Source organism: Microcaecilia unicolor, chromosome 10, assembly GCF_901765095.1.
Source record: "Microcaecilia unicolor chromosome 10, aMicUni1.1, whole genome shotgun sequence".
Lineage (NCBI taxonomy): Eukaryota > Metazoa > Chordata > Amphibia > Gymnophiona > Siphonopidae > Microcaecilia > Microcaecilia unicolor.
In genome coordinates, this window is record NC_044040.1 from 151,741,906 (window position 1) to 151,769,695 (window position 27,790).

The 27,790-nt window shown below is 47.4% G+C and overlaps 1 protein-coding gene across 1 annotated transcript in view; it reads left to right on the forward strand.

The window, feature by feature from the left end:
• Positions 1 to 27,790, forward strand: part of ANKMY1 (ankyrin repeat and MYND domain containing 1) — a 293,230-nt gene that overhangs the window by 13,113 nt on the left and 252,327 nt on the right. Inside the window, exon 3 of the mRNA XM_030217039.1 lies at positions 18,811 to 18,957. Coding sequence (XP_030072899.1) covers positions 18,811 to 18,957 — 147 coding nt within the window. The remainder of the gene's footprint in view (positions 1 to 18,810; positions 18,958 to 27,790) is intronic.

A 27,790-nucleotide genomic window follows, 5' to 3' on the forward strand; every position in this document is an offset into this window, starting at 1 on the left:
ATGTTGACATTTGGCCGGCCCCAACCGTATTATCGAAACGAAAGATGGACGCCCATCTTGTTCAATAATACGGTTGGCTCCGCCCCTTCCCGGGGTTGGCCCCGGACATGGGTGCCCTTATAGATGGGCGCTCCCGTTCGATTATGCCCCTCCACAGAGACCAGAAGAGACAACATGGCCTCAGAAAATAACAATATGTAACATTTCTACAGAAACATGGAGCCAACAGCACTAAGCCTAACTAAACTAATCTCCTTTGTAAAGATGCTGAAAAAAAGGAATTCCTGTGCTGTCCATACAAATAGAGTTCTGGTAACCAAAAAAAAGTTCCACAAAAGAAGTGAGGAAAACTTTCAGGGTGTTTTTTTTTTTTTAAGTAACTGCCGTCTGTGGGGAAAAAAAACTGAGGGGACCCAAAGCTCTGTAAATGAAAAGGTATCTAAGAATATGAATACACTAAATAGGTCCCTTCAGAGGACCTAATATATGTGGTGCATTGCCCTGATGCTGTTCACTGGCTCCCACGCTAGGAACAGCATTTAACCAACTCTGGAATCATAAGTAAAATCTTAACTCACCACAGACAGCGTGACCTTTTGGTGACTGCTGCCACCAGTGAATCCACTTTAGGCAAATGTAGCTTTTCCAGCTCAGGTGTGGAAATGGGGTAAAGAAGTGACATAGCTGCTGCCACTTAAAGGGCAATGGCTGGGGTGACCCATTGAGCAGAAATTACTTCCTGCATAGCCTCATGCACTGGAAAAGAAACAATATTCTAGTACTCGCCATTTTAAGATGGGCAGATGCAGGTGTAGCAGGATCAGAAGAAGAAATATTAAGAACCTGGTGAGCCTTAGGTATAAAGAAAGGCAACTCCTCTTTATGAAAACACCCACACTGTAGTGGGATCATCAGAGTCCTCTGTAAATAGCTCCCCTCCTCTAATTCTCATGCATCTACTACTACTACTATTTAACATTTCTATAGCGCTACAAGGCATATGCAGCGCTGTACACCATACACAAAAAAGACAGTCCGTGCTCAAAGAGCTTACAATCTAGATATGCAGAAAGGGACTGCCCTGAAATGACTTCCCTCAGAACGATAGGGAGAGAGGGGAGCAATAGACCCTACTTCTGAGCTGGAGTGCAAACATCTCTTCGGGGCAGGGTCTGTCTATCAGTGGAGACTGAGGCAGGGAACAAGCCAGAAATCTCCAAAGGCTGAGCTAAAAAGGAACTGTCAGTTCCCCTACCAGACTTCTTTAACATATAGGCATTATGGAACAGCAGAATGAACCCGGAGAGGAGGGGGGTCAGAAGACCCCACCCACGGAGAAACTCCCAGAGTGACTGACGTGTTGAAGGACCTCTGAAGCAGTGCAGGGTAAAGGAGCCGCTAGAAGCACTGCTTCCGAATTGCGCTGCTGTTAAAAAGGCCCCATGAGGATAATGAGCCTGCATTTCTTCCACATGGGAAATTATTGAGGCCTCCCTGAACACGGCCCCTTCTGCCAGAGGAGAGCCTGCACAGCCACCTGGACACTCTCCCAGTGCTGCTCTCCACTTCCCACAGTCGGAGCAGCTTTTAACAACTTTGGCAGCCATTGTAAAGAAAACAAAAGTAAAACCACAACTGACCTAAAGGTGAAATAAAATGTAAAGGTACACTCACCCTGGGAGAGCCAACCATTGGGAGTCCTGCCTGTCAAACTCAGTCCTGCTGGAAACACACTCGCATCCTCTCCATCACTAAGCCCTTTATAGTGGCCCAAACCAGTATCTCTCATGCAGCCAAGGCTGTGGGCTTTAAAGAATTATGCCCAATTGTTTTAGTTTTTTTCCAGCAATGAAGGAGAATGGAGAAAGGGTTGGAGAGAAAGGAGAAGGGTGGGGGAGGGAGGGACACCGGAGAGACCCAGAACAGGAGCTGCCAACAGATAAGACCAGGAGCTCGTGAGAGACCAACCATTCGCCTGCTGGAGATAGAGAATACTGACTGACCAAGGAGCATTCCATCCTATAAGACAGTGCAGTTCAGCACTTTATACCTGCTATAGACCCACAAGTCTGGATTCAACTGCTGTTGACGTTAAGGAACGTTCTAATGACTTACAAACTCTGGACCCAGTTTACTAAGTATTTTTTTCCATAGAATAAAAAAAAGAGAGAAAACCTTTAGAGATTGATCTGGATATTAGCCACTGGTTAACTTTGACCGGACAACTCATTTTGTGGCCTAACACTAGGAAATGAGAATGTCCAGACCCGAATGTTTCATTTCCCGAGCATGTAACAAAAGAATCTGACAAACATGGAGCCGGCACAAGAATTATGGTTCATCTAGGTGCCTAATATTCTTGCACTGACTTTTTTGCTGCCCCATACTGTGTGAGCAGTAGTTTCAAAACACTACATGTAGAAAAAAAGAATGGCATGACTCAGCAGACTCCACATATAAATGGAATCAATTATATTTGTAGGTGGTTATTTTAGATGCCTTATTTACAATTTGCATATATAAATCCCAGCATTTACATGTGCAAATCAAATAAACATAGAAAACTGAATTTTAGAAAGGCAGGATTTACATGTGCAAATTGTGAAGAGGCATGATCTGGACATAATTATGGTGGGACTTAGGGAGGACTGGGGAGGTGCCAAAATATATAGACTAGGTGGGCCAGATGTCTACCTAGGATACCATCATTTGGGGGGGGGGGGGGCAGAAGACAAGCAGCATCTCATCTCCCTTCTCTACTCCTTCTGTCCTGTGTTCAGCATTTTCTCCCTCTGCACTGTGCCGCTGTCCTGTGCTTATGCTCTGCTGCATCCCGCTCTTTCTCTCCAGCAGCAATTGTTGGGGAAAGAAAGAGTGATATGAAGCACTTGAGCATGGGTTTGTTTAACATAGTAACATAATAAATATAGGCAGATAAAGACCTGCATGGTCCATCCAGTCTGCCCAACAAGGTGGCCAGAGTTGAATCTGGCACTCTGCACATGTTCCACTTCCATAGTGTCCCACAGATCAATCCAGAGACAAGTGGGTTATGTCCCTCTACAGGCAAATGGAGATAGAGAGAACGCTAGAGCTCTCTCATAAGGTATCCCATGCAGCAGCCTCACTTTCAGTATTCTCTCTATCTCAGCTGGTGGATGGACATCTCCTGTGCAGCTCTGGTTTGGTGCTTGCTCCTAACCTGTTCCCTTAGGTTCAGTTGAGCTGGGGGTCTTGGTGTGGATGTGCCAGTCTCTTGGGGTACACCTGGTGGTGCCAGGTCCTTCCCCCCTCCTACCCTGCATTACACCTCTAAGGTCGGGGCCTGCGCTGTTCATCTGCCACATGGTCCCTGAATTCCTGCCTCTTAAAAACAAACAAACAACAGCAACCTACCTACACCATTTCCTCTCACCCTGTGTTACCTGCGTTTCCTGTCTCTGGGCTGTCGGATTGCAGGTCAGTATGATTTTGTTCTGTTTGTTCCTCAGATCCGTTCTAGCGGCTGCACGGCCCTTCGTATTTAAAAAAAAAAACAACCTTCTATTGCCTTGGAACCCTCTTGTGGCAGCCTCTGGCTCCCCTTTTGCCGTTCTGGCTCGGGACCCCTTCCCACGTTGTTCAGAAGTTACCTCAGCAAGATTCTTTCCTTTTGGCAGGCCGTGCTCCAATTGAGTGCTCCCGGCTGCCATCTTGGAGCGGTGGCTGTTACAGAACAAAGCTCCTGGCTGCATACCACCCTTGCCGGTCTCTTTTTCCATGCTCTCCCTTTCAGCCCCGGGATATTGCTGAAATAGTGGCATTTGGTGACACTCCTTGCCACCGCACTTTGGATTCCTGTATCCACAATGTTTAAAAAAAGTGTGGCCTCGGGGCTTGACAGTTGCTATGTCTTCCTGTGGTTGCTGGTGATTTGGGATCTTAGACGGTTTGCGTTTCTTTTGGTTCCCTTTGGTGGAAGAACCTACCCTTGGGAGTTCTGCCCTGGCCAGGTCCTTGGAGACATTCAGCTGTGGCTGGAGAGTCGTGGCCTGCACTTCTGTTTTCGTGGCAGAGGTTAAAAACCCGCAAAGTGGAGCTTTTAATGGCTGTTTTGCGGCTGACGAGTCCATTGGCTGGAAGAGTGCTGTCTCTCTCTTTGAGTTCTGAACATGTTAGAGTTCTATGTTTAAGACTTTCGCAGCTGAATTGGTCTCGCATCTCCTACATATTTCATTTTGCTGTTTTGAGCCTCTTTGGCTCTTGGGCCTTCTTCCCTAGGTGGGGATTTGCAACACTGATCTTTTTTCTTTTTATCACTGGTTTTGGTAACACTGGTTACCTGGGGCACTTAGCCCCTTGTGTTCCTCTTCCAGCGGTTTCCTCTGGAATTTACTGCAGTCTTCAAGGCTGTTGGCTTTGTCTCTTAGGTTCACATGGGTTCTCTACCTTTTTTTCCCCTTGGCTAGTTTCTGTGTAGGGACAGCTTTAGCTCAGTAACACGGTTTTGTATTTAGTACATCAGCCTGTTTTGGACTGTGGGGGTTTCAGAATCCTAATTTTCTTTGCAGTGCAGGAGATTGAGTTTTGGCAACCTCATTATGTGCTATACAGAGTGACATTCTTTTCTGGCTTCCAACTAGCTACCCTGTAACCTGCATGGTGCCTTGGCAACTCTTTCTCTTTTGCTTCCTTAAGAGACAGTACCTTGGTAAGTAGCAGCGCCTTCTGGACTATGACTGCCAACTTCTTACAGATTCTGGTCTGGAGGTACACTTTATGCTGTGCTCTGGTAGCATCCTTAGGGGGTGTATGGTGGCATTATTGTAGTTCTGTTTGCCAGCACCCTGGTAACCTGTGTGGTGGCAGAATCTTCTAATCTATGGGTTCCAGCTGCTTGCAGACTTGATCGAGTGTTACGGCTCTTGGGGTAGCATCTTCTTTGGTATATTGTAACCCCTGTAATGGCTTTTGTTGGCTCCCAGTAGGCTGTTTCAGAGCAGCTTCCTGGGAATATACTAGTGGACCGTATTGTGACAACTTGTGGTCTATGTTGTGGCAGCATGATTTGCTGCCTGATAGCAGCTTCCTGCTAGCTGAATGGCCAGCATACTTGGTCTTCGCTTATTGGTGTCATCCCGGTAGGCTTCAATGATTGCATTGCTCTGTATTTGGACGTTGAACATGGCTCCATCTTTGGATGAGCCTTGTCCAGTCATTGGTTGTTGGTCAGTGCTTCACCTATGGACGTAAAGCCTTGCTCCGTCTCTGGATGTCAAGCCTAGCTCCATCTCTTGTTGTCGAGTCTACTCCATCTTTGGATGTTGAGCCTTGTCTAGTCTTTAGATTTTGGTCAGTGCTGCATCTCTAGACGTCGGGCCTTGTTTAGTCTTTTGACATTGAGCCTGGCTCTGTCTTTGGACGTCGAGCCTTATTCAGTTCTTTGAATGTTGTCCTTGTTCTGTCTCTGGGCATCAAGCTTTGATCCATCTCTGGACGTCGAGCCTTGTTCCGTTGCTGGACGTCGAGCCTTGCTCCATCGCTGGAATAACAAAAGCCTCGAGCCCTGGAACATTACCTCTTTGTGCTGGCAGTATTTTGCCAGGAGCTGAGCCTTCTCCACATAATGAAGGATGTGGGCAACAACTGGGCAGGATCAAGCATTCTGATCACGCAGTGCTCCTACACAATGAACCCACTCAATCCACAGCCTCTGGCCGTCTACCTCCAGACCCAGTTCATGAGGGATCCAGGGTTCCACCAGAGTTCAAAGTTCTTGCTCATTTACCGTCTCGGGTAGGCCCACAATGCAGATATTGTTGCAGCAGCTTTGGTTTTCATGGTAATTGACTTGCTTTTCCAAAGTATTGCAACAGCTCTCCATAGTGTTAAGCTTAGTGGTCATCTCTGAGGTGGTATCCTCCTGTCGGGAGACTCTCTCCTCCGTTTGCTGGATGTGCGTTGTGTGCGCAGTCATACTCTCCTTGAGCTCTTCTATGGCCACATGCAACTTAGAAAGTTTGTCCTCTAGGATATCAGCCATATTCTTTGTTATTTCTTTTATAGCTGCCTCCTGCAGCGCTATCACTAATTGGTACAGTGTTCCCTTTGGTGATTCTCCTTTCATTGCCATCTTGACTGCATGGCTGCCCTGTGCTCTTTAGCAGGCTGCGGGGTCTTGGAGGGCATACCCCACCAAGTGCTTTCCAAGCACCGCCAAAATGCCCCTGTCAACAGCACCAGCTATCAGGCCCCGACTCGAGCTCACTAACATCTTATTTAGTAAAAAATGCAGGTAATCTAGCAGATTTAGCAGACTAGGAGAGAGCAGAAGAGACACCAGGCGTATGCTAAGTTCGCAACCATCACATGACCCCTTGCAGCCATCATGGTATAGGAAGACAAACGGGTGGAGACACCTGAATTACAATCAGGAAATTCTTGTTGGGTCATATGTTTAGAGGGAAACCAGGAGAATGTGTTAATGGACCATGGGTTGGACTAGGCTGGGAGCCCGCCCTGGAAGAGAGAACTAAGCATATTATGAAAGGCTACAGAGAGAAGCATAGACTGTATTTGTACTGGACTGAGCTTGACAGACTTGCTAAGAGAAAGAAGCCTGTGAGGAAACAGGCATGTTTTTTCTCTGTAGCATAGAATAAAATCTTTCCTTCTGACCTTTGCCCTGCCCTCTATGTGTTTTCTGAGGACTCCACACCCTGCTGGGCACACATTATCACACACCCTTTGAGCATCTCAAAGAAGTCTCCCTGAAAGATCTCACCTTAAAGGCATTCTTTCTAGTAGCAATTTGTTTAGCCAGAAGGATTTCATAGTTACAAGCACTTTCATGCCAAGAACTTTATCTAGTTATGTCTCAGGATATGGTGGTGATTCATCCATTTCCTCCTTGCTAAAGGTGGTGTCACTGTTGCATCTAAACTGATGTATTTTGCTTCCTGTATTCCAGAAGACAGAAGATGGACAGACCTCAGGAAGGCTTCATTGCGTAGATGTGCATCAGACCCTTAATTATCTGAAGACAAGAAGTTTCAGAAGGTGTATTGTTTGTGCTCTTTGGTGAAGTTAGGAAAGGAAAAGCAGCTTTGAAAGCGGTGGTGGTCCGATAGGTAAGGAGGCCATATCATCAGTGTATATCATTTGGGGTAAATCAGTGCCTACGGTCTTAAAAGCTCGCTTTATTCTGCTGCAAGAGGTTTGTAGGACCACCAATTGGTCACCATGGCCTTTGTTCATGAAGTATTACTGGCTGGATTTACAGATGTGGCAAGAGGCAGCCTTTGGAGCTAGCGTGTTATCAGCAGGTACTTCTTTTCCTAGCCCTTCCCCCTCCCCTCTCCAAAATGGATACTGCTTTGGTACTTCTACTCATGTGGACTGGTCTGGAAGGGTAATGAAGAAGGAGAAATTAAATCTTAACTGCTAATTTTCTTTCCTTGAGTAACTCCAAACCAGTCCAGAACCTGCCTAGATAATGAACAGGAGAGCACAAATAACCTAGGAGTAAGAACTGCGAGAATGGGGCCCAATAGTCTTAATTTCATTCTTTGTTTGCTGAGTTACCAGAGATGTTAATGTTTTTTTGTTTGTTGGTTGTCTCTTTTCCCTGATCTAGAGAGGGGTGTTTCTCTAATTGCTTTGTTATGAAGATACTGGCTGCCTATGGGCTGCACAGGACCCTATATAGGTTGATGTCATTGAGTCAGTCATTCTCAGTCTCCATCTGCAAGGACTCAAGAAAATTGTCAGATAAGTTCTAATTTCTTCTTTCCATATCATCAAGCTGATCAATCCATAGACTGGTGGGTTGTGTCCATCTACCAGCAGGTGGAGATAGAGAGCAAACTTTTGCCTCCCTATATGTGGTCATGTGCTGCCGGAAACTCCTCAGTATGTTCTCTATCTCAGCAGGTGGTGGTCACACACAGCAGCAGCTCTGGCTAGGCCTCCAAGCCTAATCCTTAGGTTTTGTTGAGGCCTGGGGTTGAGGGCTCTTTTGAGCAAGTGCAAACCTGGTGGTGCCAGGTCCCTCCTTTTCTCCCCCTTCCCGCTGGCTCCGTTTAAAAAAAAAAAAAAAATATATATATTTTTAAACGTCTTTAAAGGCGTTTAATTCGACGTTTCTTAAACGTTCATTGCAGCTACTCACTGGGACACCAGTTCGTTACAGCTCGGAGCGGCAAGCAGGTAATTTACCTTTTTATAGCGGGCAGGGGGCTTCCCCGATTCTTCTCCTCGTGGCAATGGCGTCGGAGGGCGAGGGCGCAAAGGGTCGCTCCCCGGATCGCTGGAGCGCTTCTAGAGGGGATGCGGGGGTTTTACAACCTGATTCGCCCTTGATGGGTGATAGTTTAGTGACCGATGAATGTCCCGGGTCGTTCCTCCGGCGTGGCGGTTTTTTTCCCGCCATAAACGCCCATCCCCCGCTCCTCGCCTCCGCCATCTTGGCCGGCCACGCGGCTCGGACGGCTTCTTCGGGGCCGCCCTTGAGGTTGGAGACATTAATGCCATGAACGCCCTTAATTTGGGCGACGGCACAAAGCGGCTAAAGTTAAGCGCCGTTCTTCCCGCGCGGCTCCTTCACGGAGTTTCGCGCCGGACGCCATTTTGGATGCGCAGCATGTCTCTCCCCCGCTATTGCGAGCGCCGGTTGAGAGTGCGTCTAGGGCTGTTGCCCAGGCTGCGGAAGTGCACAGTCTGGGGGGTTTCTCCCCCGAGTTTGTTTTGCTGCTGCATCAGGCTTTCCTCATGCAAAACGCTGCCCCTGCTCCCCTCTTCTGATAAAGAGGTTGAGGTTCCCAGAGGTAAACGCCCTCGGGTTGATTTCCAGGCCTTGGAGGACTTTTGTCTCCTCCGATGTAGATGAGGGCAGCGTGTCTGAGGTCTCCCAACGATCCTTTGCGGATTCCTTGGAGGAGATAGATCCCGCTCGGATGGAGCGGAATGACCCCTCTGCAGCGCGGCTTTTTAGCCCAGAGGATTTGCCCAACCTGTTGTTACAGGCCATGGACACTTTGAAGATTTCCTCTCCGGAGGACGTCTCTCCCTCAGCCCCTGTTGGCTCTGCCATTATGCTGGGGACGAAGCGCTCCGCCTAGAACCTTCCACTTGCATGATGCCATGCACACCTTAATTGCGGCTCAATGGGATGTCCCGGAAACGAGCCTTAAAGTGGCTAGGGCTATGTCCCGCCTCTATCCTTTGGCTGTGAGTGAACGTGAGGCCTATCTGTGGCCTACCGTGGATTCTTTAATCACTGCGGTGACTAAGAAAACGGCGTTGCCGGTGGAAGGTGGCACGGCCCTAAAGGACGCCCAAGACAGAAGATTGGAGGCGGCCTTAAGGTCGTCCTTGGAGGCAGCTGCTTTAAGTTTGCAGGCCTCAGTTTGGCGGCTCCTATGTGGCCAGGGGCGTGCCGGACTATGGTGCAGCGGGCTTCCCCCTCGGATTCATTCCTTGAGGGCTGATGGCCGGCCCTGGAATCGGGCTTAGCCTATTTGGCAGACTTGCTGTATGATGTCTGGAGAGCCTCAGCTAAAGGCATGGCTCAGACAGTCTCTGCGCGGCGGTGGCTTTGGCTGAAACATTGGTCTGCTGACCACGCCTCTAAATCCCGCTAGCTAGATTGCCTTTTAAAGGCAAGCTGCTCTTTGGGGTCGAGCTGGACAAAATCGTGACCGATCTCGGCACGTCTAAGGGCAAGAAATTACCAGAGGTCAGGGCTCGGGTTAGTACTCGTCCCGATACCTCCATACCGCCCGGGCAAGTCGGGTTCCTCTGCCCCCTCTTCCTTCAAGAGGAATTTCTCCCCCAAGCAGCATTCCTTTCGCAGAGACCGCCGTCCCGGAGGTGCTCCCTCCGGTCCTCCCCCAGGTCTCGTACCCAATGACGGGCCTTGGTCCACGCCCCAGTGCAGATTGGAGGACGGCTGTCCTCGTTCTGGGCGAGTGGACCACTATAACTTCAGACGCGTGGGTGCTGGAAGTCATCAGAGACGGCTACAAGCTAGAGTTCTGCCAACCCTTAAGAGACGGGTTTGTACTCTCTCCCTGCAAGTCTCCGGTCAAGCTGTGGTAGTGCAGCAGACCTTGGACAACCTGATCCGCCTGGGTGCGGTCGTTCCGGTGCCAAAAAATCAGATTGGCAAGGGACGTTACTCCATTTACTTTGTGGTTCCAAAGAAAGGAGGTTCTGTCTGGCCTATCCTCGACCTCAAAGGGGTCAATCGGGCCTGGAAAGTGAGGCACTTTCGCATGGAGACTTTCCGCTCTGTTATAGCGGCAGTGAAGGCAGGAGAGTTCTTGGCTTCCTGGACATCAAGGAAGCGTACCTGCATATTCCCATCTGGCCTCCTCTCCAACGCTTTCTGCGTTTTACAGTCCTGAGACGACACTTCCAGTTCAGAGCCCTCCCTTTCGGGTTGGCTACTGCTCCGCGGACCTTTTCCAAAGTAATGGGGGTCATAGCGGCCTTCCTGCTAAAGGAAGGAGTACAAGTCCATCCTTATCTGGACGACTGGTTGATCCGAGCCCCTCTTATGCAGAGTGCGGCAAAGCTATGGACCGGGTAGTTGCTCTTTTGAGCTCCCTGGGATGGATCATCAACTGGAAGAAGAGCCAGCTGCGCCCCGACTCAGTCCCTGGTGTATCTGGGAGTTCGATTCGACACCCAAGTGGGCAGAGTGTTCCTGCCAGGACAATCGGATTGTCAAGCTTCAGGCTCAGGTGGACTAGTTCCTAGTAGCCTCTCCTATTCGGGCTTGGGACTACGTGCAGCTGTTGGGCTCTATGACGGCCACGATGGAAGTAGTGCCCTGGGCCAGGGCTCATATGAGACCACTACAGCTATCTCTGCTGCTGCGCTGGACTCCGATGTCGGAGGATTATGCTGTGCGCCTTCCCGTGGACCCAGCAGTGCGCAAGGCGCTGAGCTGGTGGACGCAGACAGACAAGTTGTCTGCAGGATTGCCTCTGGTGACCCCGGAGTGGATTGTCGTCACGACAGGCGCCTCTTTGATGGGCTGGGGAGCCCACTGCTTGGGAAGGACAGCGCAGGGGCTCTAGTCTCCTGCAGAGGCAAGTGGTCTATCAACCTCCTGGAACTCAGAGCCATTCGCTTGGTGTTATTGGAGTTCATCCCGGTACTCGTGTTGAAGCCTGTAAGGGTCCTGTCGGACAATGCACGGCTGTGGCCTATATCAACCGCCAGGGAGGTACCAGAGCGCCCCTCTAGCCAAGGAGGCTATGAGTCTTTGCCAGTGGGCGGAAGCGAACCTGGAGCAGCTTTCAGCGGCCCACATTGCCGGAGTCATGAATGTCAAGGCGGACTTTCTCAGTCGCCATACCTTGGAGCCCGGAGAGTGGCAACTATCTGCTCAGGCGTTCTTGGACATCACGAAGCGCTGGGGCCAGCCGAGCCTAGATCTGATGGCGTCATCGGCCAATGGCCAAGTGCCGCGCTTTTTCAGCAGAGGACGGGACCCTCGATCCCTGGGAGTAGATGCTCTTCTCCAACAGTGGCCGACACAAGAGCTCCTCTATGTGTTCCCGCCCTGGCCCATGTTGGGCAGGGTGCTAGACCGGGTGGCAAAGCATCCCGGCAGGGTAATCCTGGTGGGTCCGGATTGGCCCAGACGTCCCTGGTATGCGGACTTGTTCAGGCTCTCAGTCGACGATCCTCTGCGGCTGTCAGTGGAGCAGGGCCTGTTACATCAGGGTCCCGTGGTGATGGAGGATCCCTCTCCCTTTGGTCTTACGGCCTGGCTATTGAGCGGCAGCGTCTGAGGAAGAAGGGCTTCTCAGACAAGGTCATCGCCACTATGCTGAGAGCGAGGAAGCGCTCTACTTCTACTGCTTACGCCAGGGTTTGGCGTATCTTTGCAGCATGGTGTGAAGCAGGCTCACTTTCTCCCTTCACTGCTCCAATTTCTTCAGTGTTGGCGTTCCTGCAAGAAGGTCTGGAGAAAGGCCTGTCGCTCAGTTCCCTTAAAGTCCAGGTAGCGGCTCTGGCTTGCTTCAGGGGCCGCCTGAAGGGTGCTTCCCTGGCTTCGCAGCCAGATGTGGTGCGCTTTCTCAAGGGAGTTAATCACCTGCGCCCTCCTCTGCACTCAGTGGTGCCTGCGTGGAATCTCAACCTGGTGCTAAGAGCATTGCAGAAGCCGCCTTTGGAACCCTTGTCGAGGGCATCTCTGAAAGACCTGACGTTGAAAGCAGTCTTTTTGGTGGCTATCACTTCAGACAGAAGAGTTTCCGAGCTCCAGGCGCTCTCATGTCGAGAGCCTTTTCTGCAGTGCACTGAGGCAGGAGTGACTATTCGCACAGTGCCTTCCTTCCTGCCCAAGATTGGTTCTCGCTTCCATGTGAATCAGCAGCTCTGTCTCCCTTCCTTTCGTAGGGAGGACTACCCAGAGGAGTACTCCGCTCTTGAATATCTGGATGTGAGACGAGTCATCATCAGATACTTGGAAGTGACCAATGATTTCCGGAAATCGGATCATCTGTTTGTCCTGTTTGCAGGTCCTCGTAAGGGTCTGCAGGCTGCTAAGCCTACAGTGGCAGGATGGGTCCAGGAAGCCATTGCAGCGGCTTATGTGGCCGCGGGGAAGGTGCCGCCTATCCAGCTGAAGGCTCACTCCACGAGAGCTCAGGCGGCCTCGATGGCAGAGGCCGGATCCGTCTCCTTGGAAGAGATATGCAAGGCGGCAACGTGGGCTTCGGCTCATACATTCTCCAAGCATTACCGTTTGACTGTGGCTGCACGGGCGGAGGCCCGGTTTGGAGCTTCAGTGTTGAGGTCAGGGATTTCTATGTCCCGCCCTGGGTGAGTACTGCTTCGGTACATCCCACCAGTCTATGGATTGATCAGCTTGATGATATGGAAGGTAAAATTATGTATAATCATACCTGATAATTTTCTTTCCATTAATCATAGCTGATCAATCCATAGCCCCTCCCAGATATCTGTACTGTTTATATTCTGGTTGAATTTTAGGTTCAAGTTTAGCCTTCAGTTACTTCAGGAGGACTTCGTGTTCAAGTTCTTCTTTCACTTGGATTCTTCAAGAGTTGAGACGACTTTGTGTTACAGTGAGCTGCTGCATTCCTCTCCCCTCCGTTTTACGGGGCTGGATTGAGACATAAATTCTGCCGGCACTCCCTCCCGCTTCGTGCGGCTTTAGGGCAGCTTTGTACCCCTCCCGCTTCGGCGGTGTTGGGGTCAGTCAGCTCCTCCCGCGGTTGCGGTTGCAGGATAAGCCAGATCCCCCCGCATCGGCGGGTGTGGTGTCCCTCCCCCGCTCCGCGGGGATGAGCTGGACGGATTCCCCTCCCCCACTTGTGTGGGGATGAGCTGGGTTAATTCCCCTCCCCCGTTTCGGCGGTGGTGAGCTGGGCAGAGTGTCCCTTCGTGGGTGTAATTCTCTAAGTGCTGAGTCCTGCGGATGGAGCTTTGATATCGACATACTGAGGAGTTTCCGGCAGCACATGACCACATATAGGGAGGCAAAAGTTTGCTCTCTATCTCCACCTGCTGGTAGATGGACACAACCCACCAGTCTATGGATTGATCAGCTATGATTAATGGAAAGAAAATTATCAGGTATGATTATACATAATTTTACCTTTCCTCTTAGAAAACAAAATAAAAAATGGGAGAACTGCTTGCTGTTCTAATAGACCTTTCTATAACATCTGAAGCTGTCATAGGTACTATGTTTATTCACATCTTCGGGGGGTGGGAGGGGGTCATCCCTGATTCCCTCCAGTGGTCATCTGGTCATTTAGGGCACCTTTTTGAGTCTTTATTTATTCTAAAAACAAGTGTAGACTAAAATGTTAAAGTTTCTGCCCTAGGCATTTTCATTTTATTCCATTATGGCTGTAAAAGTCCAAGTGTTAGGAATGTCCTAATCCCACCTCCAACATGCCCCCTTGTGATATGGACACAATGCAGATGAATTGCATAGATACATGTCTGCAAAATAGGTTTTGAAAATACTGATTTGGACGTTTTGAGAAGAAAAATGTCCAAATGCTCTATGACATTTTTTGGATGTAGTTCTCTTTCGAAAATGAGCCCCATAGTAACATATGGAACTTTGTAAGCCTAATTGCTTTGAAAATGTCTCCCTAAGATAAACACAAAGGAATCCTGTTTAGAAGGAATGGATCTACGGAATCTTAGTGGAGATTGGGTGGCGACACCGGTAATTGGAGAGTAAAACCAATGCTGGGCGAACTTCTACAGTCTGCGCCCTGATCGTGGCAGAATAGATATGGATGGGCTGGAGTGTAAATTTTAAAGGGGCTTCGACGTTATCTTCAGAACGTTTAGTACAGGAACAGTGCAGGGCAGACTTCTACAGTTTGTGCCCTGAGAAAGGCAGGGACAAATCAAACTCGGTTATACATTATGAAGTATCACATATCATGTAAAATGAGTTTATCTTGTTGGGCAGACTGGATGGACCGTTCAGGTCTTTATCTGCCGTCATTTACTATGTTACTATCCAGCTTATAATCGAACGAGAAAAACGCCCAAGTTCCGACCTAAATCGGGAGATGGGCGTTTATCTCACAAAAACGAATAAAGCGGTATAATCGAAAGCCGATTTTGGACGTTTTCAACTGCACTCCGTCGCGGATGCGGACAAAGTTGATGGGGGCGTGTCAGAGGTGTGGCGAAGGCGGAACTGGGGCGTGGTTATCTGCCGAACAGAGATGGGCGCATTTCACAGATAATGGGACAAAAGTATGCGTTTTTAGCTAGAATTTAGGGCACTTTTCCTGGACCCTGTTTTTTCACGAATAAGGCCCCAAAAAGTGCCCTAAATGACCAGATGACCACTGGAGGGAATTGGGGATGACCTCCCCTGACTCCCCCAGTGGTCATAAACCCCCTCCCACCTCAAAAAATGATGTTTCACAACTTTTTATTTTGACCCTCAAATGTCATACCCACCTTCCTGGCAGCAGTATGCAGGTCCCTGGAGCAGTTGTTAGGGGGTGCAGTGGACTTCAGGCAGGTGGACCCAGGCCCATCCCCCCCCTACCTGTTACAATTGTGCTGCTTAATGCTTAGTCGTCCAACCCCCCCCCCGAACCCACTGTACCCACATGTAGGTGCCCCCCTTCACTCCTTAGGGCTATAGTAATGGTGTAGACTTGTGGGCAGTGGGTTTTGAGGGGGATTTGGGGGGCTCTACACACAAGGGAAGGGTGCTATGCACCTGGGAGCTCTTTTACCTTTTGTTCTGTTTTTGTAAAAGTGCCCCCTAGGGTGCCTGGTTGGTGTCCTGGCATGTTAGGGGGACCAGTGCACTACGACTCCTGGCCCCTCCCACGAACAAATGCCTTGGATTTATTCGTTTTTGAGCTGGGCGATTTCATTGTCCATTATCGCTGAAAAGCAAAAACGCCCAGCTCACAACTTGGCGAATAAAACATGGACGTCTAATTTTTTCGAAAATACGCTTGGGTCCGCCCCTTCACGGACCCGTTCTCAGAGATAAACGCCCATGGAGATAGGCGTTTCTGTTAGATTATGCCCCTCCAAGTAAGTCTCTTAATGTTGATAGCTTGTTTACTTCTAAACTATTTTTGTAATTATACATGGCAGTCAGATATGATTTGTGGCATTATAAACAGAAAATACCTTTCTGAAATGCTGCTTTAAATGTAAACTTACATAATGTTCCACTAATCAGCAGCATCTAATAATTTTCCCATATAACACTCAATACAATTATGTGTTAACTACATTGAAGAAAATGTGATGCGGATTGCTGTACCTATTGAGGTGTTTTCAACTGTGCTATATTATCTGCCATGTTCACTTAAGGTGTGGCATCTGCCCATTATGTGCCCCATTCTTCTTTAGATTAACATGGAAATTAACTGTTGAGCTTTTAGTATGTTCTAATTCCCATGTTAACTGCTTAGTACAGTGCATAAATGTTTAGAATATTAGCTAATGCATATTCAATTTTTCTTTAAGGTTGAATCAACTGTTGAGGAAGTATTGAAGTTATTATTTATTTATTAGGATTTATTTACTGCCTTTTTGAAGGAATTCACTCAAGGCGGTGACTGTGTCTCTACTTGTGAACAGTTGGTTGTTGGATTAAAGTTGAATGTTTCCAAAACACAGGTTATGTTTTTAGCTGCTCATCATATAGATGATATATCTATATCGTTTTGTTTTTTTGGATGGGGTAACCATTGAGTTGACTAAGACAATTAGCTCTCTTGGTGTGATTTTTGATCAATGAGAGATCAAGTACACAAGATGGTTGTTTTTTTGAAGCTGAAACTAATAAGATCGTTGAAAGATTATCTCAGTGTTGAGAATTTTAGATTGGTTGTACAGAATGCAACAGGTCCATGTTTTTACTATTGTAACAGTTTGTTACTTGGTTTACCTAAAAAAGCTTTATGATGTCTACAGGGAACACAAAATGCAAACTAGGTTATCTAGGTTTGAGCATATATCACCAGTCCTTATGAAACTTCACTGGTTGCATTTTGAATTTCATATTCAATATAAAACACTGTTGTTGGCTTTTAAAGTATTAACCAGTCAAGTTTCTGTAGTGATTGCATCAGCTTTACATGTTCATCACCCTACTTGATCCTTACAGTCAGGTGCAATGAACCTGTTGGATGTTCTATCTTTTCAGTCTGTGTACTTAAACGAATATAGGTCCTCAGTCTTTTACATAGCTGGATCTATACTGTGGAATGCTTTGCCATTGCAACTTAGAGTACTGAGAAAGGTAGAAGAATTTAAAAAGGGTTTGAAGACCTTCTGGTTTCAGCGCACCTCTGGAAAGGAACAGTGAGTTTTAGAGCTTTGTGCTATGATTTGATAGTTTTGTATCGTAAGATTATGAATGTTGTTTTATTTCTTAGTGTATTTTAAATGATTGTTTTTTTTGTTCTCTGCCTAGAATTGTAGGTAGATAAATAAAAATTTTCGGCTGGTGGCTGTCAGCGTTTTTTAAACGCCAACCGTGGCTGTCTAAATTAGCCCTGGAAAATCAGTGCTGGGCCATGTGCAGACCCCAGCACTGAATATCCAAGGCTCAATGGAGTTGCCCTGGTCATTGCAGCTTATGCAGGTTCCAGCCAATATTCATCCAGGGCCTGCATAACCTTTCTTTAAAATTCTCCCCTCCCAAGCTTCTCGAAGCAGCCTGCCTACTTCTCCCCCCTCCTGCCTCCCCCATCCCACCTCCATTCTTAATTCCACTCCCCTGCGGTCTAGGTAGCCGGGAGGCCTTCCTATATCCCTGGTGATCCAGTGGGGAGCAGAGGGGACAGGAGTAAAACCCACTTTCCCCTGCCCCTTGTGGCTGTCTTCTGCAAATGGCTGCCACAACTTCTTGAGACAACTCGCGGTACTTGAGCTTTTGAGATGTCCTAACTTGGCCAGGTTAGATATGCGGGTCCTGGCACTGAATATTGCCGGCACCCACATAACCCCCGGCTCCTCCTCAGTGATGCCTCTTGTACCTGCCTGCTTTTAATATGGGTAGTCAGAGATGATACTCAGTGGCACTGCCTGGTTTAGTGCTGCTGAATACCGGTGGTTGGGAGGCTCACTGCAACTTAAGCTTGCCAGAGCCTTTCCTGCCAGCTTAAATTGCTCTGAATATCAACTGGATAGAAACATGACCTCAGATAAAGGTCAAATGGCCCAGCAAGTCTATCCTTCCACACTGACCACTATCTCCTCCTCTACCTAACAGATCCTACATGCCTGTCCCACGCTTTCTTGAATTTAGATACAGTCTTCCGCCACGGACACTAGAAGGCCGTTCCATGTATCTACCACTGCTTCTGTAAAAAAGTATTTCCTTGGATTATCACTGAGTCTAAAATATATATGTTAGCATGCTGCTAAACACTATATTTGCAAGGGGAATATACACAAGGGTGGGACACAGGGGGGGCTCCCACTTTGTCCCTGCCATTTTTAGGTGCCTAAATGTAAGGTGTACCAATACTGGATTACGCTATTTTTTTTTAATAATGGAACTTATAATAGAATCTAGGTACCTAAATTCTATTATAGAATAGGTTCCCACCACCTAGCCAGGAGGCTCCCATTTATAGAATTACTTCTACTGTGACTACAAGGGCAATTTTCAAAGTGACTTAGATGTCTGAGGTGGATAAATGCACCCAGATTGCCCTTTGGCCAGCTAAAATGATGGATGGATTCCATTAGTCCAATGAGGAAGCATTCCTGAATATATGACATTTTCAAAGGTATATGAACTATTGTACCCTTTCATTTTGCTTGCACAAAAAAGGAGCTGCAAAGTACATTTTCAATTAAATACTATCTATTTTGAAAATTGTCCCCTACATAGAGAAGCTTTATAATCAAGGGGGAAGGTTGAAATGTACTGGACAGTGGATTTAGACCATTATCTGTTATGAAAAAATGCTTTAATTAAGGAGGCACATTGAAATGTAAAGGATTATATTTAGTTTGAAAAAATATTAAAACGGTTTAACTGACAGAATTGGATGGAGAAATGAGATGGTGTGAGGGTGAACTGTTTATTGCATTGTATGTAAGTAATTTGTAAATTGTGTTATTCAGTTGTGGAAATTGAGGACAAGATTTTACTAAATAGCATTACCTGCTGTGGTATTTACATGCTAGTATATTGTTTTAGTTGGGATGGGAAAATTAAACTAAATTATATTGTCACACATTGTAGTAAAGGATGATGGAATTGCTTATGGATCTTCTTTATTCTGCCTTCAAGAAATGCATGTCTTCTGTTTTGCTACATTACAGAAATATACAGGAGAATTTTACAAGGACCAACACCATGGTAAAGGAATTTACACCTGGCCAGATGGTTCCAAATTTACAGGTTCATTTTATCTTAATCGAAAAGAAGGTTATGGAACTATGGAAATCAATGACAGAATGTATTTTCAGGTATATAAAATCCATACTACTTTTTTTTACATAAATGTGCTTATAGCTTATGGATGATAATGCAGCATCATACAATAAGAGGCCCTTGTTTAAAAGCCTGCTGACAACCCCCCCCCCCCCCCCCTGTTTAGTAAGCCGTGCAGCAATGCCGACACAGCCCACCAAAGTGCAGCTTAGTAAACAGGGGTGTAAGATAAACAGATAACTTTAACTTTATCGGATTATCTAGAAATTGAGCAGCACTCAAGTTAACTGAACAAAATTGTCTGGCCTTCTCTTTAGTTGAAGTAAATACTCATAAAGGTACTCTCATTTGATATGACAGTTGTAATAGCGATAAACCTGCCAACAAATTGTGATGAGGAAAAGGCCTCGAGAAACCCCGTGACACTATAAAACATAAAGGTCACTCGGGGTTGGGCTTTCTCATCATGGGCCAGAAAAACCTCATCGAACCAATTTCAATAAGCTTTAAACATACTTAGCTTGGTTGAAAGTGAATCTCTGTGCTCTCATCTGTCTCTTAGTCCGTGATCAACGATAGCCAGCGTTTCGAATTTTGCTTCAGGATCACTAGACAATCTATAAATACAGAGAGAACCAGTAGGTGAAAACGATCCTTCTCATCGTTAAACCATCCTGCCATATACTCACTCACACTTCTTTCTGTTGGCGAGTGACACAGAGACAACCCCACGGAAACATGGCGCTGCTTTTAGAACAGTGATGATGTCAGATGCTGAAATCGCTGATTGGTTAAATCTTTGTTATCAGTTTCCCTGTTAAAACTTATCAAACAAACCGGGCAAGGTGTAATTTGAACCCTTAATACAAATAATCCGGAAAAAACAGTGTTGAACCTGCTGAAATCTCGAGGCCTTTTCCTCATCACAATTTGTTGGTAGGTTTATCGCTATTACAACTGTCATATCAAATGAGAGTACCTTTATGAGTATTTACTTTAATCTGAATGTTTAAGCTTCTCTTTGGTTGATCAGAGTTAGCCAGCTAATTTTAACTGACCACTGCTGAATATCAGTGCTAACAAGCTAAAGTTAAATCATGCCTCTTAAATGCTGTCTCTTTTCATCTGGCTAAATTGTTTATGTGCATCAGTATACCCAGATAAAATGTAGCCATTCATTAGGGTGTTAAATTTAACCCTGGCTAACTCCCTTTTGAACATGGACCTCTAAGCAGTGTTCTCTCCAGCTATTTTTGCCATTTAGGTGGCATAAAGGAGTAACTGGGTGAGGGGGGGGGGGGGGGGAGTACTGTGTATTATTATAAAATGCTCTGTTAAATTAGCTGTGTAGTCAGTAAAATCAGCTGTGTAGTACACCCATTCTGAAGGTCCCTGGCAATATATTGTCTAAGGACATATGTAGTTTACAATGGTATGGCCTAATCACGTGATAGTAACACAACTTAAAAATGTATGTAATTGTAAAAGCAATAATGTTTTTAACAATTTAACCTAGGTTAGAATCTTAATTGGGTCTTAATAGGCTTTATTCAAATTTTGAGGGGCTCTGAAGTGCAATCAGTGATATTGACATATAGGAACTGAAAGAAAAGGAATGTTTTGTCAATATATAGTTTTAAAATGTATCATGAACTGAAAAAGATATTGGGGCTATGTAGGAAGGGGGCCACTTAAGGTGCTGCACCCATTCTTTGTATGCAACTTGACCTATTAGTACTGATTTACCCACATATATGGATTCACCATTTATTTATCACCAAGAGCTCTTAGATCCAAATTTATTTTGTACAGTGAGGTGCAGTTCTAAATCTAGCTTGAAAGTCTGCTGTTCCCTTTTTATGTCAATGGGTTCTGTTTTAACAGTTTTACAAAGGTTCCAAAAAAAATTAAATCTTGGATAATTTTGAAGAGGCTACCTAACTTATATGTTGTATGTGCATAACCTATACCAAAATTCCAAGGGAATGTATACGTATACTTTTCTCTTTGAAAATGTACACTTTCTAATTAACATGCACAAAAGTTTCAGTAAAATGTACACATATTCATGCATAATTTTAGATTTTCAAAGGTTGAAACACCATCAAGCTCCACATCTGTGCAGTTGCAGGTAATATAGTATGTGCAAAATGACAATATGCACGTATCTGTTCCCCCACAGAGAACAATTCTATCAAGGGCCAACGTTTAGCCTTTTCTACAAATTAAAATATGCTTGTACTTTTTCTTTATAGAACAGCAACATGTTGTATACCTGCTTGTTGTTTCAAGAGATCTTGTGTTTATTAATGATGCTGAGAGCTATGCCATTGGTAGGTTAACTACTGGTAGTGTGTCCCAAGGTAGACAGGTCTTAGCTGAAGTGCCAGACTAAGATAAACTACCTAACTAGGCAGCAGCAATATGGGACTGTGTCTGCGGTGGAGGATCACATTTGTGTGACAATGGCAAGAACACTGGAATTACCTATATGGAAGAAAGGTCACGCAATTTAGTTCCATATCTTGTCACAAAAATTCAAGGAATAGTTACAACGAAATAAATTGCATTATAATGCTGGAAGATGAGTCCCTCAGATTGGAAGGTTATGGGGGAAGAGCTGAATACTCTGAAGAGTAAAAACAGCATATGTGACGTGGTCCCAAGCCCTTGGAACATCTGACTTCTGATGTAGCTGTGCATGAAATGAGAGTCAGAAGCTGGAAAGATCTTACATATTGGGACATGAACCAAGGAAAGCTGGATGTGGTCAAGAATGAAATGGAACACACACAACTTGATCTGTTAGGTGTCTGTGAACTCAAATGGACTGGCATTGGGCATTTTGAATCTGATGATCTATGCTGGAAATGTAAAACAAGGAAGACATGGGGGTTTGCATTTATAAAAAGAAGAAGCTTGCAAGAACTGTAATGGAATTCAAATCAGGCAGTGAACATTTAATTTCTATTTGTCTTTGAGGATTGCTCATCAATACAACTGTTATTGTGGTACATGAGGCAACAACAGATGCAGAAGAGGACAAAGGTGATCAGTTGCATGAAAAAGTACAATCTGAAACTGACAGAGCCTGCAAAGAAGGTATACAGATAATCATGGGCAAATGGAGCACAAAAATTGGGAACAAAGAAGAAGGCCTGGTGGTTGGAAAATATATGCTCAGCAACAAGAATTAAGCTGGAGAACATTTGATAAAATTTTGTAAGACCAATCTATTCATTTCAGATACCATTTTCCAGCAACACAAGTGGCAATTGTACACATGTACTTTGCCCAATGAATTGTATAACAATCAAGCTGACTACATCTGTAGAAGTCAGTGATGGAAGAACTCATTGATATCCATAAAGACAAAACTTGTGGTATAGAGTACCAGCTACTAATATGCAAACTTAGGTTAAAGCTGAAAAAGAGCAAGCCTGTAAAGAACATAGCAATATGTGATCTTGAAAATATACCATTGGAATTTAAAGACCACCTGCAAAATCGTTTTGAGACATTGGATACTAATAATAGAGTACTAGAAAAGTTAGGGAAAGACATCAAGAAAATTGTACTAGAAGAAAGTGAAAAAGTTAAAGGCAAAAATGACCAAAATGAATGACAAACTCTCAGAAATGTAGACAAGCTAAAGCCAGAGGAGAAAGAAAGACATAGGACTTAGCTGGAGTTTTCAACATGCTGCAAGATGAACAGTTAATGCAAGGAAATAGAATCAGAAAATATAAGAGGAAGATCAGTTTTCTAAAGTTACAAGAATAAGAGAAAATTCTAGCTTTGAATTGGCACACTATAAGATGCTCATGGATCCATGTTAAACATCACTGAGAAGATCAAGAATACACTGAGTTAGTATAATATAAAGGTCAAGTGGATCAATAGTCATTTCAACCTTAAAATCAGAACTTTCAGTGAAGAAAGAAGTTGAAGCAGCATTATAAGCTTTAGCAAAGAACAAAACATCTGGTATTGATGACATTTGCCATTGAAGTATTACAGCAATCAGATGCAATTGTTACAGTACTTAAAAGGGTCTGCCAAGAAACTTGGAAGACAGCGTCATGACCAACTGACTGGAAAAGGTCTGTTCATACCAATGCTGAAGAAAGGAGATATGACTGGAGATTATCACTCAGTCACTCTGATCCCAAATGCCAGCAAGATTCTAATCAAGATATTCATACCTGGAAAAGAACTGCCTGAAGTTCAAGCAGGGATAAGTACATAAGTATTGCCATACTGGGAAAGACCAAAGGTCCATCGAGCCCAGCATCGAGAGGAGAGGTCCCCCTCTGTAGTAGAGATACCGCCACGTCAGGGTGCCAGCACTTCGGTGCAGTCTCCTGGACCCGAACAGCTTCCGGCACCGACGCCTCTACCGGCCCCCTCGCCTTTCCCGACAGTGGGCCTGGACGAGTGCCTCCGAGCCATCCTTCCGGGGATCCTGGAAGGGCTGATGCACCAGACTGTGCCGTGCCGGGGGTGCTTGCGCCCTCGGCGCCGTTGACTGTGACGTGCTCTAGCCGCTTGCAGGTGGAGTCCCCGTCGACGTCGATGGAGGGAGCTTCATCCCCGCCGGCGCGGGAGTCCACCGCTCGACGACACCACCGAGGCCTCGGTGCCTCGACGTCGAGCCGGGCCCGGTTGAGGACTGAGCTGCACGAGCTCATATCCGACACAGAGGAAGAGGCCTCGTGGGGGGAGGAGGAGGACCCCAGATATTTCTCCTCAGAGGAGTCTGTGGGCCTTCCCTCCGACCCCACTCCTTCACCTGAGAGAAAGCTCTCACCACCTGAGAGCCTCTCCTTTGCCTCCTTCGTCAGGGATATGTCTATTTGCATTCCCTTCCCCGTGGTCTCTGTGGATGAGCCAAGGGCTGAGATGCTTGAAGTCCTCGACTATCCATCACCACCTAGAGAGTCCTCCACAGTACCATTGCACAATGTCCTCAAAGAGACACTGCTTCGGAACTGGTTGAGACCACTATCTAATCCCACCATTCCCAAGAAAGCAGAGTCCCAATACAGAATCCACTCGGACCCAGAGTTAATGCGACCCCAATTGCCTCATGACTCGGCGGTCGTGGACTCTGCTCTCAAGAGGGCACGGAGTTCGAGGGATACCGCCTCGGCGCCCCCGGGGCGGGAGTCTCGCACTCTGGACTCGTTTGGGAGAAGGCCTACCAATCTTCCATGCTCGTGACCCGCATCCAGTCTTACCAGCTCTACACGAGCATACACATGCGGAATAATGTGAAGCAACTGGCGGACCTGGTTGACAAGCTCCCGCCGGAGCAGTCCAGGCCTTTTCAGGAGGTGGTCAGGCAGCTGAAGGCGTGCAGAAAGTTCCTGTCCAGGGGTATATATGACACCTGTGACGTGGCATCTCGTGCTGCGGCCCAAGGTATAGTGATGCGCAGGCTCTCATGGCTGCGTGCCTCTGACCTGGACAACCGCACCCAGCAGAGACTGGCCGACGTCCCTTGCCGGGGGGATAATATTTTTGGCGAGAAGGTCGAGCAGCTGGTGGACCAACTGCATCAGCGGGAAACCGCCCTCGACAAGCTCTCCCACCGGGTGCCTTCAGCATCCACCTCAGCAGGTGGACGTTTTTCCCCGGGCCCGGCAGGCTGCGCCCTATGCCTTACCAAGCGTAGGTACACCCAGCCGGCCCGAAGGCCTCGTCAGGCACAGGGACAGTCCCAGCGCGCTCGTTCTCGTCAACAGCGTGCGCCTAAGCAGCCCCCTGCGCCTCCACAGCAAAAGCCGGGGACGGGCTTTTGACTGGATCCATGGGAACATAGCCGCCCTCAAAGTGTCCGTACCGGACGATCTGCCGGTCGGAGGGAGGTTAAAACTTTTTCACCAAAGGTGGCCTCTCATAACCTCCGACAGTGGGTTCTCCAAATAGTGCGGTGCGGATACGCCCTGAATTTGGCCTCCCTGCCACCAAATTGTCCTCCGGGAGCTCAGTCCTTCAGCTCCCATCACAAGCAGGTACTTGCAGAGGAACTCTCCGCCCTTCTCAGTGCCAATGCGGTCGAGCCCGTACCACCCGGGCAGGAAGGGCAGGGATTCTATTCCAGGTACTTCCTTGTGGAAAAGAAAACAGGGGGGATGCGTCCCATCCTAGACCTGAGAGGCCTGAACAAATTCCTGGTCAAAGAAAAGTTCAGGATGCTTTCCTTGGGCACCCTTCTGCCAATGATTCAGAAAAACGATTGGCTATGTTCCCTGGATTTAAAGGACGCATACACTCACATCCCGATACTGCCAGCTCACAGACAGTATCTCAGATTCCGCCTGGGCACACGGCACTTTCAGTATTGTGTGCTGCCCTTTGGGCTCGCCTCTGCCCCACGGGTGTTTACAAAGTACCTCGTGGTGGTAGCGGCGTATCTACGCAAGCTGGGAGTGCACGTGTTCCCATATCTCAACGATTGGCTGGTCAAGAACACCTCGGAGGCAGGAGCTCTCCGGTCAATGCAGTGCACTATTCACCTTCTGGAGCTGCTGGGGTTTGTGATAAATTACCCAAAGTTCCATCTCCAGCCAGCCCAGTCTCTGGAATTCATAGGAGCTCTGCTGAATACTCAGATGGCTCAGGCCTTCCTTCCCGAAGCGAGGGCCAACAACCTCCTGTCCCTGGCTTCCCAGACCAGAGCGTCTCAGCAGATCACAGCTCGGCAGATGTTGAGACTTCTGGGTCATATGGCCTCCACAGTTCATGTGACTCCCATGGCTCGTCTTCACATGAGATCTGCTCAATGGACCCTAGCTTCCCAGTGGTTTCAAGCCATCGGGAATCTAGAAGATGTCATCCGCCTCTCCACCAGTTGCCGCACTTCACTGCACTGGTGGACCATTCGGACCAATTTGACCCTGGGACGTCCATTCCAAATTCCACAGCCCACGAAAGTGTTGACGACGGATGCATCTCGCCTGGGGTGGGGAGCTCATGTCGATGGGCTTCATACCCAGGGACTGTGGTCCCTCCAGGAAAAGGATCTTCAGATCAACCTCCTGGAGCTCAGAGCGATCTGGAACGCACTGAAGGCTTTCAGAGATCGGCTGTCCTGTCAAATTATCCAAATTTGGACAGACAATCAGGTTGCAATGTATTACATCAACAAACAGGGGGGCACCGGATCTCGCCCCCTATGTCAGGAAGCCGTCGGGATGTGGCGTTGGGCTTGCCAGTTCGGCATGCTCCTCCAAGCCACATACCTGGCAGGCGTAAACAACAGTCTGGCCGACAGACTGAGCAGAGTCATGCAACTGCACGAGTGGTCGCTCCATTCCAGAGTGGTACGCAAGATCTTCCGAGAGTGGGGCACCCCCTCGGTGGACCTTTTCGCCTCTCGGACCAACCACAAGCTGCCTCTGTTCTGTTCCAGACTTCAGACACATGGCAGGCTAGCGTCGGATGCCTTCCTCCTTCATTGGGGGACCGGCCTCCTGTATGCTTATCCTCCCATACCTTTGGTGGGGAAGACCTTACTGAAGCTCAAGCAAGACCGCGGCACCATGATTCTGATCGCACCCTTTTGGCCCCGTCAGATCTGGTTCCCTCTTCTTCTGGAGTTGTCCTCCGAAGAACCGTGGAGATTGGAGTGTTTTCCGACTCTCATTTCGCAGAACGACGGAGCGTTGCTGCACCCCAACCTTCAGTCTCTGGCTCTCACGGCCTGGATGTTGAGGGCGTAGATTTCACTGCGTTGGGTCTGTCTGAGGGTGTCTTCCGTGTCTTGCTTGCCTCTAGGAAGGATTCCACTAAAAGAGTTACTTTTTCAAGTGGAGGAGGTTTGTCGTTTGGTGTGAGAGCAAGGCCCTAGAACCTCGTTCTTGCCCTGCACAGAACCTGCTTGAATACCTTCTGCACTTATCAGAGTCAGGCCTCAAGACCAACTCAGTAAGGAATCACCTTAGCGCGATTAGTGCTTACCATTATCGTGTGGAAGGTAAAGCCATCTCTGGAGAGCCTTTAGTCGTTCGATTCATGAGAGGCTTGCTTTTGTCAAAGCCCCCTATCAAGCCTCCTGCAGTGTCATGGGATCTCAACGTCATCCTCACCCAGCTGATGAAACCTCCTTTTGAGCCACTGAATACCTGCCATCTGAAGTACTTGACCTGGAAGGTCATTTGCTTGGTGGCAGTTACTTCAGCTCGTAGGGTCAGTGAGCTTCAAGCCCTGGTAGCTCATGCTCCGTATACCAAATTTCATCACAACAGAGTAGTGCTCCGCACTCACCCAAAGTTTCTGCCGAAGGTGGTGTCGGAGTTCCATCTTAACCAGTCAATTGTCTTGCCAACATTCTTTCCCAGACCGCATACCTGCCCTGCTGAATGTCAGTTGCACACATTGGACTGCAAGAGAGCATTGGCCTTCTACTTGGAGCGGACATAGCCCCACAGACAGTCCGCCCAATTGTTTGTTTCTTTCGACCCTAACAGGATAGGGGTCGCTGTCGGGAAACGCACCATCTCCAATTGGCTAGTAGATTGCATTTCCTTCACTTATGCCCAGGCTGGGCTGACTCTGGAGGGCCATGTCAGGGCTCACAGTGTCAGAGCCATGGCAGCGTCGGTGGCTCACTTGAAGTCAGCCACTATTGAAGAGATCTGCAAGGCTGCGACGTGGTCATCTGTCCACACATTCACATCACATTACTGCCTCCAGCAGGATACCCGACGCGACAGTCGGTTAGGGCAGTCGGTGCTGCAGAATCTGTTTGGGGTGTAAATCCAACTCCACCCTCCAGGACCCAAATTCATTCTGGTCAGGCTGCACTCTCAGTTAGTTGTTCTTCGTAGGTCAATTTCTGTTATGCCCTCGTCGTTGCGAGGT